The 16967-nt window shown below is 43.9% G+C and overlaps 1 protein-coding gene across 1 annotated transcript in view; it reads right to left on the bottom strand.

The window, feature by feature from the left end:
* Nucleotides 1-15567, bottom strand: part of LOC109834276 (kinesin-like protein KIN-7L) — a 36814-nt gene extending 21247 nt beyond the window's left edge. Inside the window, exons 1-5 of the mRNA XM_020402254.1 lie at nt 15374-15567; nt 15199-15288; nt 14571-14687; nt 14355-14465; nt 13870-13940 (exon numbers count right to left, since the gene is read on the bottom strand). Of these exons, the coding sequence (XP_020257843.1) occupies nt 13870-13940; nt 14355-14465; nt 14571-14687; nt 15199-15285 (386 nt within the window). The 5' untranslated portion in view covers nt 15286-15288; nt 15374-15567. The remainder of the gene's footprint in view (nt 1-13869; nt 13941-14354; nt 14466-14570; nt 14688-15198; nt 15289-15373) is intronic.

The raw sequence follows: 16967 nt of genomic DNA, 5'->3' as shown, positions 1-16967 counted from the left end.
CCAATCCCTGAGCTTGTTGAACCAATCGTTGAGGCTGGTTCCTCTGCAGGTATGGATTTCGTCCTTATGTGAAGGTCATTCCCTTATCAGTTTTACTTAGCCTTAAGGGAGTCATTCTTGTAGGACCAGTCGTTAAGACTGATACTACTACTATTGTTGGGATATCTGACGTTCTCGAGGGTCTTGATTTCTTGCTGTTGGCAGGAATTATCCTGGAAACTCAGTCGTCAGTGGCCCAAACTCAGCACACGACCCTGGCGACCGAGATGACTACCGTAGCTGCGGGGATCTACCCAGCTAAACAAATCGCAAGACCAACTGAAGAAGGCGGTACATCCGCGACTATCATATCCACAATAACTTCGACAACTCATACAAGGGTGCAAGGGGTGTCGAACGCAGAGTGTCAAACCAGAGAACCTTCAGTAGTCATTGGTGAGCCCTGTTTCGATATTTGTCTTGAAACTATTCGGACTAAGACTGCTAAATAGTTACTCTTCTTTTTAGGACTTTCAACTCGGCTTTACGATCTCGTCACGGCGCTACTATCCAATAACGATCCAGATAAAATGCTCATTCGCATGGAAATTCGCTCTTTCTTCTCGTTCGTGAACGAGATGGTTGACAATCTCCTCCGTAGCGGGCTTTCTATTAGTCTCTTCAAGTCATATCTCGACACCCAAGTGACTCTTCTAAGGAGTCAAGGGTATTCAGACCTGGCGGACATTATTACTGCAGACTTGGTTTGCCTCGAGTGCGAGCTTAAAAAGCTGAAGGGATTTCGGGCGGCCGGAGTTTCTTCATATGTAGACGCTCAGATGGAAGCCAAGTTACAAGCATGGCGCGAAGCTCAAATATCTGCCGATTCTAAGATTCGGGAAGCAGAGGGTCTTGTTCACCAAATGGAAGCGGCTTATGCTGGCAGATCAACAACTCTTCATAATATTGATTCCTCTCTTGCGTTAGGTGATGCCACTATAGCACGACTCAAGCAAGAGTTAAAAGCAGTTAAGGATGCTCAAGCTGCTTTGAAGATGACGAGGGTACATGCGGAGCGCGCTCGAGAGGAGACGTCTGGACAGCTGACACTTACTAAGGAGCAGTTGGCTACGGTGAAAGCGGAGGCCGTGAAGGTATTGGCTGCTGATGAAGACTCCATGAAGATCGCGATACGAAGTGAACTTGAGCAAGCATATACTGTGGAATTATCAAAGTTAGAGCAGCAAGTTCTTAGACATAAACTTCATGTAGATTAACTACGACTTTTGTACCTACGAACTCAAAATTTTTATCAATAGAAGATATATATATATATATATATATATATATAGTTTCATTTTATTTTGTTCGTTATGTCTCCTTTATTATGAGGTCTTACTCCATTTGGGATAATCAAACATGATACCCGTAGGATTTTTGGCAAATCCCCAGCCATCAATGGATTTGATGAGCCTTTACCGACTACCGTTTGAATCGGGCTAGTGTGCGGATTATTTTGAATCCGTTCCGCACATAACGTTACGCTAAGAGAATTAATTCACTTAGACTTGGTGCTATGACTTTGAATACATAGGCTTTGTCTTTCTCATGGGAGTAGACTAAACGGCAACGCGTGTTAGGCGTTGACTTACCCCTTCTTAGGCTTCGAGGTAAATTCCCCAGGCTTAGACCCTGGTGTCTTTTTTAATCGGTGAAAGACTAAACCGGCGACATGTGTTAGACGTAGACTTAAGATTTTTGGCAAACCCCCAGCCTTCAACGGATTTGATGTGCCTTTACCGATTACCGTTTGAATCGGGCTAGCATGTGAATTATTAAAACCCGTTTCACATGTAACGTTACGCTAAGATAATTAATTCACTTAGACTTGGTGCTATGACTTTGAATACATAGACTTCGCCATTTCTTACGGGAATATGGCACCCGGCAATCCTTGTTAGACGCTGACTCATCCCTACTTAGGATTCGGGATAAAAATCCCCAGACTTATATTCTGGTATCTTTTTTCATTCGGTGAAAGACTAAACCGGCAACGCGTGTTAGGCGTAGGCTTATTTCTATTTAGGAATCGAGATAAAATTTCCCGGGCATAAAGTGCACGGATTTGAGAATTACGTCTTTTCTCAGGGTAAAAGACAAACCCGAAAACGAAAGAGGAAGAATTTTATATTCTATCTTTCAACACTGAAGAGGAAGAATTTTATATTCTGTCTTCAGTTGGAAAGGAAACTCGAGGTGGGATCTTCACCCCCAGAATCCAGAAGGATGAAACTAAGAGTGGGATCTCCACTCCGAGAATCGGAAAGATTCAAACGACCCTAACTTTTATAGGATTGGTTGTTTGATCTAAGAAAAGAGTTCCTCATTTATTGAGGGGAAATTCCAATTTCGACCCTAACTTTTATAGGTTTGGTGGAAAAAGGAAAAGATGAAATCTTTCGTTTATCAAAAGAGATGATCCGATCTTAGTCCTAACTATCTGCAGGTTTGACTAAGTGAGGTTAGAGACAATCCTAACTTTTATAGGTTTGATTGCTCGAACTGAAAATGAACCTCTCGTTCATGAAAGGAATCGAGAGGAGAAATTGGCTTTGGCCCTAACTTTTATAGGTTTGACCTGAAAGCAAAGAGAGTGGAATACAGGTAGCAGTAGAAATACTGGTTTGTACTAAACACTCGATGGGGAATTTTGATGTTAAGTGATTAGGCCTTAACACGTCAAGTTTTGGGAATTGCCATGAATTGGCGGATAAAAATTTAGTGGACCCACTGTCAATTGATTTGATCAGTGGGGGATTTTGTGAGGAAAAGTTGATCTGTCAAGATGATCGAATCTCATTCACCAATAATAAAACACGCTTTAACTTTGAAACATTCAGAGTCCAAGTGTGAATTTTTATTTATTATAGCAACTGGGTTATCCCTAAGAATACCACATGCAGTATTCTTCTGGGAACTTCCCGATACATTGATTATCCTGAATATACTAAGGATAGTATTTCTTCAGGAACTTGCCGTTTATCGGCATCATAAGTCGATCGCCTTCTTTGGTAATAAGGCGATATACGCCGTTGAGTAGGTTATCTCTACTATAAACGCAGTTGACTGTTAGTTGAGAATCACCGAAAACTTTTGAGATATTCGACCCTAACTCTTTGGCGAAACTGAGTCCAATAAGCAATGTCTTATTTTCAACCCTTTTATTGATGTCGGGTTATCCTTAAGAATACTATGTATAATATTCTCCAGGAACTTCCCGTTTGATACAAGGGAAACAGTTTATGGCCCATAGAGCCGCGCTAAGCTTGTCATCCCAGTCTCGTTTATTAGTTTTCACAAGTTTTGACAAAAGCTTTATGATAGTCTTGTTAAAGGCTTCGGCCAGTCCATTCGTTGTGGGATTGTAAGCTGTCGACGAGATGTCTTGAATTTTGAACTTTTCACAAAACCTGATGAATGCATTGCTAACGAATTGAGGACCGTTGTCATGTATGATTCGTCTTGGTACACCGTGCCGGTAGATGATATGGTGCTTGATGAATGCAATGACATTGCTCGTTTTAACTTCTCTGAGTGGAACTGCCTCAGCCCATTTGGAGAAGTAGTCGGTAATTGCTAGGATGAACCGGTCACCTTTGACTGACGGGGGATTTATAGGACCAACAATGTCCATTCCCCAGGTCTCAAACGGCCATGACGTAACCGAAGGATACAGATGCTCCGGAGGTTGGTGCATATAATTCGCATGTATTTGACATGCATCACACTTTCGGGCGTACGCGATTGCATCACTCATCATGAAAGGCCAAAAATACCCCATTCTTCTGATGCGATCATAAAGCTTGGGGCCAGGTTGGTGTGTGCCACACTCTCCTTCATGTGCCTCCCTAAGGACTTCTTCAGCCTCTTTAGTCGATAAGCAACGCAATAGCAAACCATCGTACCCCCTGCGGTATAACGTTCGATTCTCCGTATTATAGTAGAATCTTGGTGCCCTTCGTCGAATTGACTCTCTTTCTTTCATGTCTTCTGGTAGGATTCCATGTAAGACGTAATCGATGATGGGGAAACGCCAATCTCGGGGTTCAAATTCAACTTGAGTTGAGTGTGCTTCCTTACTATCTTCTTCTTCGCTATCTTCATTGTAGATCGGCACTAGGAGTTGGTGAGTCCTCACTGTAACAAACTGTTCTGTTTCAGGAGGCTGCGCCAGGGATACGGCTAATGCCGCTAACGCGTCTGCGTAGGTATTCTGCAACCGTGGAATATGTTCAATAAAGAATCCTTCGAATGATTCTGCCATCTCCACTGCCATCTTATGGTACGGTATTAAATCTTGGCTTCGAACCTCGTACTCTCCCTGAACTTGTTTAACTATCAGTTGAGAATCGCCGAAGGCTTCGAGATACTCCACCCCCAGTTCTTTAGCAAAACTGAGTCCTATGAGTAATGCATTATATTCGGCTACGTTATTTGAGCACGGTTCGGTCAACGAGTAAGCTCGAGGCATCACGTGCTTTCCTGGGGAAACTAAGACAACTCCAACTCCGGAAGAAATCTTAGAACTTCCAGGAGCACTCGCTACATTAGTTGCTCGTGAAGCGCCGTCGAAGTACAAACACCATACTTGCTGGTGTGAAGTTGCGTTGACTTCGTAGGTCTCATCTGGTAGGTCATCATATATCTCGGCAGTATCCGAAGTTGGGTTGGGATACGGCTAACGCCGCTAACGCATCTGCATAGGTATTCTGCGACCGTGGAATATGTTCAATAAAGAATCCTTCGAATGATTCTGCCATCTCCACTGCCATCTTATGGTATGGTATTAAATCTTGGCTTCGGACCTCGTACTCTCCCTGAACTTGTTTAACTATCAGTTGAGAATCACCGAAGGCTTCGAGGTACTCAACCCCAGTTCTTTGGCGAAACTGAGTCCTATGAGTAATGCATTATATTCGGCTACATTATTTGAGCATGGTTCTGTCAACGAGTAAGCTCGAGGCATCACGTGTTTTCCTGGGGAAACTAAGACAACTCCAACTCCGGAGGAAATCTTAGAAGGTCCAGGAGCACTTGCTACATTGGTCGCTCGAGAAGCACTGTCGAAGTACAAACGCCACACCTGTCGATGGGAAGTTACGTTGACTTCGTGGGTTTCATCTGGCAAATCATCGTACACCTCGGCGGCATCCGTAGTTGGGTTGGCTGCCAAGAGATCACAAATAGCTTGTCCCTTGACCGACTTTTGTTGTTTAAAATGTAGGTCGTACTGGGACAGAAGCAAAGCCCATTTCGCTAACCGCCAATTCATGAAAGCAGGCTGCGTCATGAATATTCTGACTGGGTTAACATTGGAGATAACGTAGATAGTTTGCCCTACCAAGTAGTGTCGCATTTTTTGGATGGCGAAAACTAAGGCGAGACACTCCCTTTCAATCATCGGATATCGAGATTCGGCACCTACCAAGGTCCGGCTCAGGTAATATACTGCCTGTTCGTGTCGTCATCTTGTGCAAGTAGTGCACTTAATGAATGGCTCGTCGCCTTGATATAAATCAAGAATGGTTTGCCCGATTTTGGTGCCACGAGTATGGGAGGTTTTGAGAGATATTCTTTAATACTCTCGAATGCCTTTTGGCAAGCATCATCCCATACAAATGACACGCCCTTCTTTGTGAGCTTGGAGAATGGTTGGCATTTTCCCGAAAGGTTCGAGATGAACCGACGGATATAAGCTAACCGCCCTTGCAATCCTCTGAGCTCCTTGAGGTTTCTCGGAGGTTGCAATTCATTAATTGCCTTTACCTTATCAGGGTCGATGTGAATACCTTTGGTGGTGACGACAAATCCCAGAAATTTACCGCTGGACATTCCGAGGAAAGACTTGGTAGGATTCATTTTCAATTGATGGGCTCGCATCAGGTCGAACATGGTCTTCAAGTCTTTGATGTGATCTTTCTTATCACGACTTTTCACGACCAAATCATCCACGTAGCATTCGACAGTCTTTCGGAGATGCTCCTAAAAAATCTTCGACATGGCTCTCTGATATGTGGCTCCTGCATTCTTCAAACCGAAGGGCATGACCGTGTAGCAGAAAACGCCGAGGGGTGTTCTAAACGCGGTATGCTTTTCATCATCTGGGTGCATCTTTATTTGATTATAACCAGAGAAACCATCCATGAAAGACATCCTCTCGAACCCGCACGTATTGTCAATGATGACATTTGTGATAGGAAGGGGGAAATCATATTTTGGACAGGCAGCGTTGAGGTCTCTAAAGTCGATACATACCCTGATCTTCCCGTTCTTCTTAAGGACCGGGACAATATTGGCAAGCCATCCCTGATAAGAGAGATTAACTCCTCTTTCTCATCGGGCGGGAGGCTGTCGCTAATGAATATCGGCTTCAGATTTTCTTCGCTTCCCATATTCACCTGGACCACTTGATCCTCGGTAGGAGGTTCTCTTTGTTCAAACCTATCGCCGTACTGCATGTTTAGGTGATGAACCCAAGGATCTTCCCAAGTCGGCATCTGATCGTCTTCCTCTATTGTGGCAGGATCGACCGTAACCATGTTTGACATCAACTTTTTGAACATTTCACCGATACTAGTGTCGGAATCCCAAGCTGAAGAATCAGAAGAATACCCGTTTTTACCTTTGTTAGCAATTTGATCGATGACCTGCCAACAGCACTCATCGTCGGATGAGGAGACATAACCTAGACCTCTTTTGTGGCGATAATAGTCATCGGGTTTTCCTTTTGGTACATAGGCCATTCGAGGTGGAACTCGCGGACCTCGACCAAAGCAAAGACCCTCTCCTAGTGTGAAGTCATACCCGTACTTCTCCATTAGATCGCGCGCTTTTGCATTATATCTAAATAGATGAGGAGTAGGTTTATCTTCATCGTCTTCCTCTTCCAAGAAGTGGTCGGGTATCGGAGATTTTCTCCCTTTACCGTAGACGACTTCCTTTCCACCCCCTGTCCCTGCGGGGATGACAAGCGTCGTTCCGCATGGATCTTGTACCTGCTTTTTTGTCATGCAAAATGATTGAAGTGGCATATACAATTCAAAGTTATCATACAATTCTTTAGTAATATTATCCAGACACATAGAGTACTCTAAATCATCGTTTATTGACAGTTCTTCGGCAAGCTGCCAGTTACAACTATTTTCCGATGATTCTTCATCGTCAAGATTAATTACAATGGGTATAATGTCATTAAGTACAAAACCGCCATCATAATCAAACCCAGCTTCGGTATCAGCTTCGTCTTCGCTGTCCGTTCCTTGGGCCGATGGTTCAGTATCGGATTCGGTGCCGTATAGAAGGGAATCGGTGAAATAGTTCTCCAATACCTTAAACGGTTGTTTATCCGCGACCACCGTCTTGACCTTATTATTTGTGTCCACATACTTGAGGCATTGATGAAGAGTTGACGGGACTATCAGATTACCGTGGATCCAAGGTCGACCCAACAGTAAGTTATAGGATGTTTCCGCGTCAATCACGTAACAAGTAACTTCCGACTTTAAATCCCCGATCTGGCACTTTATCCAAATCTTTCCCAATGGTCTGGACCCACTGGTGTTGAATCCGTAGATCGTAGTGCCCGTGGATGCTAGCTTGCTTGCCGGTATTCCGAGATTATGCATCAATCGGAATGGCATGATACTGACAGCGGAACCCGGATCGACTTGGATCCGGTTGACAACGCTGGAGCCAATGTGGCCGGTGAAATACAGAGGCCGATCATGCTTGGAATTTTTTGTCTGCATGTCTTCTTTGGTGAAGGAAATGCAGGGAAAATGGTGCGCCACGAGATTACAGTGTTGAACTGACGGCTCCGGTTCTTCAGACGACGGCTTGATTCGAGTCAAGAAAGCTTCAGAGTCATTCAAGGCTTCCTGCAATGCTTTCCTTGTGTCTTTTGATAGACGCAATAATTCATATAGGGTTATCCTGGCTGGTATATTAGCTAACTGCGCCATGATGTCAAAATAGGGCGGAGAGCTTGCCTTTCCCGGTTTGTCTCTCCCAATCGGATGATTGAATCGAGACTGCCTCGGGTTTTGGACTTCCTGGTGTATGCTGGACTTTCTCCGTAGCTATAGGTGTTGGGGGAGTTGAGACAATTCCCAGTTCTGCTAATGTCTTGGAGGGAACGGCTTTGGTTATCCCCAGCTGCTCAGAAGCATCCGGATATTTGTAGTGATATTCATTCCCGCTCCGGGTTACAAAGGCCTCCTGTTCATCTTCAGAAAGCGGGAAGGCTGGAATTTCATCGTCGTCTCCTCCTGGAATAGCAAAAGCTCCATAACAAGACTTACCTTTTCTTTTTGACCTTTTCTTGGAAGAGGCTCCAATCCATTGTTCATCTCTAATCAAATCTGGGTGAACCCAAAGAATCTCACCATTCGGGGCTGTGTGTGGTACAAGTCTTTTCTGGTGCTGTTTATGAGGATCATCGTTCACGGTCTTCACTGTTGCATTTATTACTGGCTCATGCTGGAACCAGTTCAAGGGAACAGAACCGAAGCTAATCGATACTGCATTTGCACCCACCTTCTTCTCCTTAGGTTGCTTCATAGTAATGACCCTAACGTCGATTAGAGCTTGGATCTTATCTTTAAGGGCGTAGCATGCCTTGGTAGGATGGTGCACCGCTCTATGAAATGCGCAGTATTTTGGATCATTGATTCTCTTAGCATCTTCCTGATCCTGGACTGGAGGTAATTTGATCTTGTTATTCTCAATGAGGTACTTGAAGATACCGGGGACTTCATCCTCTTTGAACGAGTAGACCTTCGGGAATTTTGGTTCCGAAGCCTTCTGTTTCTGAGGCTGTTGTTGCCGCTCGTTCTCCTCGCACTTTTAAGTTCTTCCAGGTCTTTGGTGGTGCCATTCCCATAGCTTCGAGGATGTCCAATGAAAGATTATTGTGACAAGTCTCGAGAATGAAGTCTTCGCTGACCGGATCCCTGCAGTTCATTGCTTTGTTTCGGAATCTCTTCACGAAGTTTTCGACCGTCTCACCATTTTTCTGTTTCTCGTCAAATAGTGTGCCGATTGAAATCTCGGTGTCGTCGTCGAAGAAGTTTGTCAGAAACATGTCCTCCATGTCATCCCAACTGCTGATACTCCCCGGCTTGAGGCGGCGATACCAATCGAAGGCTGCTCTGCGAAGAGTGCCCACGAATGACCGCACCATTAAGGGTTCATTCTCGGAGATTATTCCTAAATGGGACTTAAAATATATCAAATGTTGGGTCGGGGAGCCCTTCCCATCAAACGGCGTAAAATTGATCAAGTTGAATTTCGCCGGGTATGGAATTGATTCCCATTCCCTTGGATATGGACATGGTATCCCAGACCTTTTCACTTCTTGGGCACTCATCAATGCGTTAATCTTGCTTTCCAAGTCCCTCATTTTCTTATCCTCACTCGTATCCGTTTTCGAGTGATTTCGGGGAGAAGTAACGTGATCCTCCTTTGTGTTGTTATCATCCGAAGGGCCACCCCCATTATTGTTGTTGACGGGAGGGGTATTCATGTTGACATTATCCTCCTCCCGCTCGTTATCATCTTGATTCGGATTGTTGCGACGACTAGACTCCCCTTGGTGAGTTGTTAGTGCCGCGATTTGCTGGTCATGCATTTCTCTCATCTGTTGCATGGCCATCTCCATCTCGAACTTGAAATTTTCCTTCTGCTTAGTCAGAGCGTCCTCGAGCAACTTAGCCACCTGTTCGGCGCTAATCATGAGTGACTCGTAGGGCTGTCCTGCACTTGAAGCGGTGTCATCGGAGGCCATCGCTGAGCAAGCATCCGAGCCGGCATCCGAGCAAACCTCTGAAGTTTCATCTTCTGAAGGAAGTCCCTTCTGTATTCTTTGGTAGTTCATTCACCTACTGGTCCCTGTTCGCAATCGAGTCATACGTTGGGATACTGCGGCAAACTGATCCGGACTAAAATGTCGCGTTGACTTTCCTCTCCCGGTCATGTTAACAGATACTTTTGGAAATTCATCATCATGGAGAGCAGCTCTCTTCCTTCGGAAATGTCTTGGTCTGGGTTCGGACGTTTTGGTAGAGATTCTTTCAAACACTGAAACTCTCTCCGGGGTGGTCTTGGAACAGCAACATTCTGACAACACTGCCTTGATGATTTTGGCACATGGGCAGTGAGAACCTGTGTCCCGGGCACTCATTTTCCTGGATTTGTTCGCACCCCCAGCTTGATAGTACAACTCGTCAGTTTGATGACTGGAGCAACCTATCGTGTGTTGGCACGACTTACCAGGTATAACGTCTTCGTCTGACGAGTACGTTTTCTTCTGGGGATACAACGCTTTGTTAGCATTTTTAGGAGTCGCATGTCTGAGGTGACGTTTTTGTGAATGCCGGCCCTCAACAGGCTCCTGGATTTCAACACGCAGTCTGATGCGGTCATTTGCGGGACTTTTCCCGTTATACATTCTCTTCCACTGCTTAGGATGACGACCTCCAGCCTGACAATGTGCTCGAGATTCATTCAATCGACCTAAGCGCTCTTTGACCGGAGCTTTGCCTCGATCATCGGGTGAAGGGCCAATGCGATCTTTGATGGTCATCTTAAAATGGGACAAATCCACACTATCACAAATCTCAACCGGAGGTGTGGAACTCGAAGGAATCGAAGAAATAGGTGCAGGACATCTTCTGCCTTGAATCTGTTGCGGGTCAGACTTGGGTGACCCGCAAGTTGGAAGGTCGGATTTGGACGACCCGCAGACTGGAAGGTCGGATTGGAGTGACCTGCGTTTTGGCGGGTCGGATTGAAGTGACCCGCGTTTTGGCGGGTCGGATTGAAGTGACCCGCGTTTTGGCGGGTCAGATTGGAGTGACCTGCGTTTTGGCGGGTCGGATTGGAATGACCCGCGTTTTGGCGGGTCGGATTGAAGTGACCCGCGTTTTGGCGGGTCAGATTGGAGTGACCCGCGTTTTTCGACCTTTTTGGCCGCCGTCTTAGACTTTGGCCTCCATACTTGGTGCAGTCTTTGTGGCTTATGTTCCACTCCTTCTTTCTCTAATCTCTTGGCCTCTTGCACAAGAATTTTTGCTTGTGCAAGCAATGCGCGGCGTTTGTGAATCCGCTCTTGAAGAGTCGATCGGGTCCTTTTGATGCGAACCCATTCGTTCTTCGCTGGTTTGAAAAGGGAGGGGCTGTGCATTCTCTGTTGTGATGGTTGGCGCCTCCTATATTTCAGATCCGCCTCATAGCGGATTCCATCCACTGGTTCCAAAGCTTTGGCCAGTTGGCGTGCGAGGCTTTGGCGTCGCCTCTGACGTGCTCTCTTTGATAGAGTGGGCACATCCTCAACAGTCGACCCTTTGCTTAAGGGGTTCAGATCTGTAGTTTTAGCCTCGTCGAATGTCGACGGGGCGTTGTGAGCCACGGGTGCAGCGGTGGCGGGAAGATCCTCTTCTTGGGCTTCTGCAACTGAAGTCCAACGGGTCTTTCTGGAGTAGGCCTTCCTGCATCTGTGAGGAGAGGCCAATCTGGAGGAGGAGGACAAGTATTCCTCGTACTTCTGCTAGTCGAACTCATATTCGACCTCCGTTTCAACCGGGATCGGGATCCGAGGTTGCGACACGTCAACCTTCGCAGAAAGGCTGTCGGCTCCCACTGTGGTCGCCAGTTTGTTTCCGTCGAAAGTTACCTTAGTCATTGATTTCATTAAACTTTAAACGTTACAAATGAATTCAAATGACAAAAGAATAAAAGATTACAACTTTCTTGAAAATAAACACAAGATCCGTTTATCGGCTCTTGCTTGCGTGGGTTCTTTGCCGGTGCCGGGGTTAATCCGTGGACGACCGCGAATCAGATCCGGTTGATGGAAAATTAGGCAGAGCTTCTACCTCACCAAGGGGGTATTTGCTTGAAGTCCTGAAATCGACAAAGCAAAATCAGGGCTCTTCTCGAGATTAAGACAAAGCCTAATCTCAAGGAACGGACGTACGGGCTTCAGATCCTTCGAACGGCTTCTCCTTTGCTCCGAAGTTCACCGGGATCTCGTTGACCTTTGCTGAAATTTCGAGCTCCTTCACTCTTCAATCCGGCAGCACCTCGTCCTATTGATAAAATTCCAGATCTCGAAAATGGAGGCCTTTGGCTCATATTTATAGGCCTAGAATGCGGTTATTTGGATGAGAACAAGGGATTTGGCTCTATCTTCAGTCAATAACAGCCTAACCACGTTTGGGGATGATCTCAAGTCAGTTAAGAACCTCTGGAACCGATAAAACCTGTAAAAACTAATTTAAAACTATCAAAACGTGTTTTGAGACCTTACTGCGCGGAAGGACGATCCGACCTGCGCTCGCGCGGGTCGGAATCATCCGACCCGCGCATGCGCTGGTCGGATTTATCCGACCCGCGCTTGCGCGGGTCGGATTGGTCCGTCCCGCGCTTGCGCGGGTCGGATCACTCCGTCCTGCGCTCAGCGCGGATTCGCCGACTTTTTTCTCTTTTTTTGGTTTCTTTCTTCCGGGACTTGTTCTTGTCGCGTATTCGATAGATTTGTTGATTTGTATGCTCCGTCGCAAGACCAATCGTTGAAAGCGCGTTGGTTAATGTACGCGTGCTGATTGACGTGCGCGCGTTGACCGGCGCGCACGAGGTGGTTTGACGTGTGCGCGTTGACTGGCGCGCACGAGGTGATTGACGTGCGTGCGTTGACCGGCGCACGAGTTTGTTGATGTGTGCTCGTTGACCAGCGCACACGAGTTGGTTGACGTGCACGCGTTGACCGGCGCGCACGAGTCGGTTGACGAGAACACGTTGACCGACACACACGAGATGATTTGACGTACGCGCGTTGACCGACGCACACGAGATGATTTGACGTACGCGTGTTGACCGACGCGCACGGGCTGAATGGCGTGAGTGCGCCGAGCGACGTGTGCAAGCTGATTAGGTGAATCTCTTTGACTCACCCATTCATTGCTTCGGATTTCGTGCGGGCTCTCGTAGACAATTTTAGACGCCTACAGTGTGCAACTGTCTTGACGAGCGACAACCGGATTTACCCTAGAGCCTTCCTATCCAGTATCTCTTAATCCTCGTCTGACTCTTCTTTCTTCTTTCTCTTAGCATTGCCCATCAACGGGCGATACAAGTCCTTCTGGTACAGATAGTCCTCCATCTGTAACTTTCAATAGGCGAAGTCTGAACCTTCAAACTTCTCCATCTTAGATTTGCTTTCCTCTACCATGGCTCTCTCACAATCCTTCTGAACGAAGCTCTGATACCAGTTGTTAGGGATTCGAAACAATCAAATCGTTTGTTTGAGAGTAGGAAAGTAGAAAAAATCATAGCAAATAAAAGATAAAAACTTACAGGAAAGTAAACAAGAAAGAACACACCAGATTTAATGAGGTTCGGCAATCGTGCCTACGTTCTCGGGAGCCACACCACATAATTTCTTTGATTAATATTGAAGAAGATTATAATACCAACAAATAGGATCTAATCTCTTTAAGATCTCTCTGAAGAATTCTCTTAAAAACTCTCTTTTTCTGATGTCTAATCTCTTCTAAGACGTTCCATATATATAGAAAACCTAAAACCAAAGCAGACTAGGAATTCTAAAACCAAAATACAAAACAGATTAGGAATTCTAATAACATGTTACCAAAACAGATTAAGAATCATGTTATCAAAACAGATTAAGAATCATGTTACCAAAACAGATTAGGAAACCTGCTATCCAACAATTTATTTGATTCCAGCTTTAAGTCTACATCCCTTAGACTAACAAAATGTTCTAATAAAAATCAAATATTTCATTCAAAGATGAAGCAAGAAGTCGCATACCAGAACAGAAACACGGATTGCATCTGCATTAGAAACATCACCAGACAACTCTGGATCCTCGGTATTGCTTTCTATAACATAAAACATGAGAATACAATATAAATATTAAATACTACATAACAAAAGTAAATGCAAAAGAAAATGGATGCAATAAGATTACCATCCTAAATATTGTATGTGATCTACTGCTCCGAGAATTCATATTTGTTTCTCCAAAGTGTGGATTAGCTACAAAAAAGGATAATATTTTGCTTTTTCTCCTCCTTAATTATAATAAGGACACAGAAAACAACTTCCATAGTAGATTTGATAACTCAATTCTATAACTTCACCAAGTTTGATCAGTTCAAGTACTTGCTCAGCACTATTCACAATCTCCTCACAAAGGCCCACAACAAAAATGCATCTCTACAAACAAATATAATGGGAAAATTCCATAAATGTATTGTGATCGTATAACATCGGTAGGTTTACTTATACCTTACATCTAAGCTCTCATGGATAGGAAGCTTCTGGTTCCGCAGCATAAGCAGATCATTTCTCTTCATTGTAGATCTCCATGTAGGACATCTAATTATAAACTCACGGTCCATATTCTGTTAACATATTCAAATTTTCAATAATAAGAATATACACATACAATATAGAACCTTCGATTTGTAACAAAAAGACGGGGTATATGAATAAATATATTTGAATACCATCTGAGTAGAGTGAAAAATTCCTTTCACGGCACAATGGATGATACCAGGATCATCTTCTGAACCATTCACGGTGAAGGTTTTGCCCTGCTTGTCTGCCCATAAGCAAATGCAGTTCTTCAATACAAAATGGTAAAGGCAAAACCTGAGTTAGTTAATAATGCGACTAAGATTTATCCTATAATTTACCTACTCTCCAGTCAACAATTCCAAGATTCTCATAAAAATTCAGTATTTTTGATAAAAATCGAATTTTTAGCCGAAACCAGTGGTGGAGCCACATCTAATGGTGTCACACGACACCACTGGATTGTCCGCTTTACACATGTTTTTATTTATTTTTACCTGTACCTACTACTTAGCACACCACTGGAATTATTAGGGCACGACACCACTGAAAGGGGATGAAGTTATAAATTATCAATGTAAGATCCAAACGCGACTATGATAAATTACATTGGGACACAACTGGAACCAAATTCCGGCTCCACCACCGGCTGAAACTTGTTGAGCTTTAGATCATTTCAGATCGAAATCTCTATTCAGCTCGCCGATCGAGAGCCTAGGCTAAAATGACACAAAGATTCCTCAACTCTTGAAAAGGTAAGAGAGGGTTGGTTCTTAGTACCATTGAATCCATCAACAGCAGCCTGGATGATGGGTTTCGTGAGTCGATGACAGACCGTCGTATCCCTCGTCGTTTGATCGAATACATGATCTACATACAAGAGAGGGTGACATAAGTAAAGTGGAGTTAGGGTTTTGGCGAAAGAGAAGTTGGTGAGATTGAAGTATTGAAGTACCAAAGGCGAAGGAGACACCCGAGATCGGAGTGCTGAAGGATCTGTGGAAAGAGATCCTGTTGTCCTCGATCCTCGGCGGTTTCTTGGCCGATCGATGGTCGGAATCGCATAGCTACTGAGATCTTTTCCATTTTATTTGATTTTCTTTTTTCCCCCTTTCCCTGAAGAGCGGAGAGAGGTTCTCTTGATTTGAATTTGATTGGCGGGAGGTCAAGCTACCGGAGGTGAGCGTTCCTCTTCGCTAGTGATACAGAATTTCATGGGCCGTCAGTAATGGGCTTCAATTACAGGTCTAGCAAGCGCTGATGATTTGTGGGCCGTTAAACAAGACGAATATAAGTGACAGGAAAACCGAAGATACTAAAGCTAAAATGAGTCATGAGTCATGACACTTAAAAGATCTAGGGTATCAAAGTGTAAACCAGAAAAAAAAACTTTTGACATATCAAAGGTGAAGAAGGTGTAACATTTAGGGTACATAAGTGTGAAACCCGTATTAGGATGGCTGTGCTTGTAGCTTCAACTTTTCTAGCTAGTAGATAATAAAGAAAGTTTTTTTGTATCCTTCTTTTCATTAACATGCAATAGTGAAAAATCTTCTATTGAGGATTTGCAGCTTATGAAATGCAAGAAACTTCTATGAAAATAAATCATAAAACTTTATGTAGTCTAAATTTGCTTGAATAAAAGTGTAAGCGGAGAAAATAAACATCTTTTGGGCCATGATAGGGGGGGAGATCACCGTTTCATTCTGGGTTGACGGGGGTCGTACCATTCGAGCTTTTTTTTTCATGCTTTTCCTAGAGAGCTCATATCCAAAGCGAGTTTTTAAGAAACTGCTAGAGTTTTAGCAAAAGCTGCCCTACGAGGTCGTATTGATTGGTTGAAGGGTTTGAATAAAAATGTTGTTCTACGAGGATTTACCCCTGTCGGTATTGGATATTCAAGAAATTAGTGCACCGTTCAAGACAACCTAAAGCTAATGGGTCTTAAACAGATTGTAGGAACCAGTTTTAACCAAAAATACTGCTAGGTACTGACTCTAACTCCTATTTAAATTTATTATTATTTTTTATCCTATCCGATGTAAGTATAAAAGATTATACTGACACGTAAATATTCCAACAGATCAAGCATTGTGTATTGATATCCATCACCGTCTGAAGGCTACATACCGAGTTGATGCTTTTACAACTGAACCACGATTTTATAACACGTAAGATAAAATACTATTTAACTATCATAGCCATATAGAATATGATAAATTACAGAAAATTTCCCTTAAATTTGCATGATCGATAGATAATCGATTTTGAGGTTTTAGAAGTGATACTTCATCTCATTTCTTTTAATTTTTACAAAATTAGTTGGACATAAAATCTACTATCATAGTATTATAATAGTTATATGCCCTCACGTGTAAACATACGTGATTATTATATAGAAAATTGATGATTACATCCAACTAATGTTGATTGTTTAACTAGAAATTGAAAACGATGGGATGAAATGTCACCTTTAAATATTAGAGGGGTTTTCTCTGAATCATGCAAACTTTACGAAGTTTTCTATAATTTACCCTGAAAAACATGAA

Source organism: Asparagus officinalis, chromosome 3 (assembly GCF_001876935.1).
Source record: "Asparagus officinalis chromosome 3, Aspof.V1, whole genome shotgun sequence".
NCBI classification, from domain to species: domain Eukaryota; kingdom Viridiplantae; phylum Streptophyta; class Magnoliopsida; order Asparagales; family Asparagaceae; genus Asparagus; species Asparagus officinalis.
Note: the sequence above shows the minus strand (reverse complement) of the source record. Positions and strands in the feature narration are given on the sequence as shown.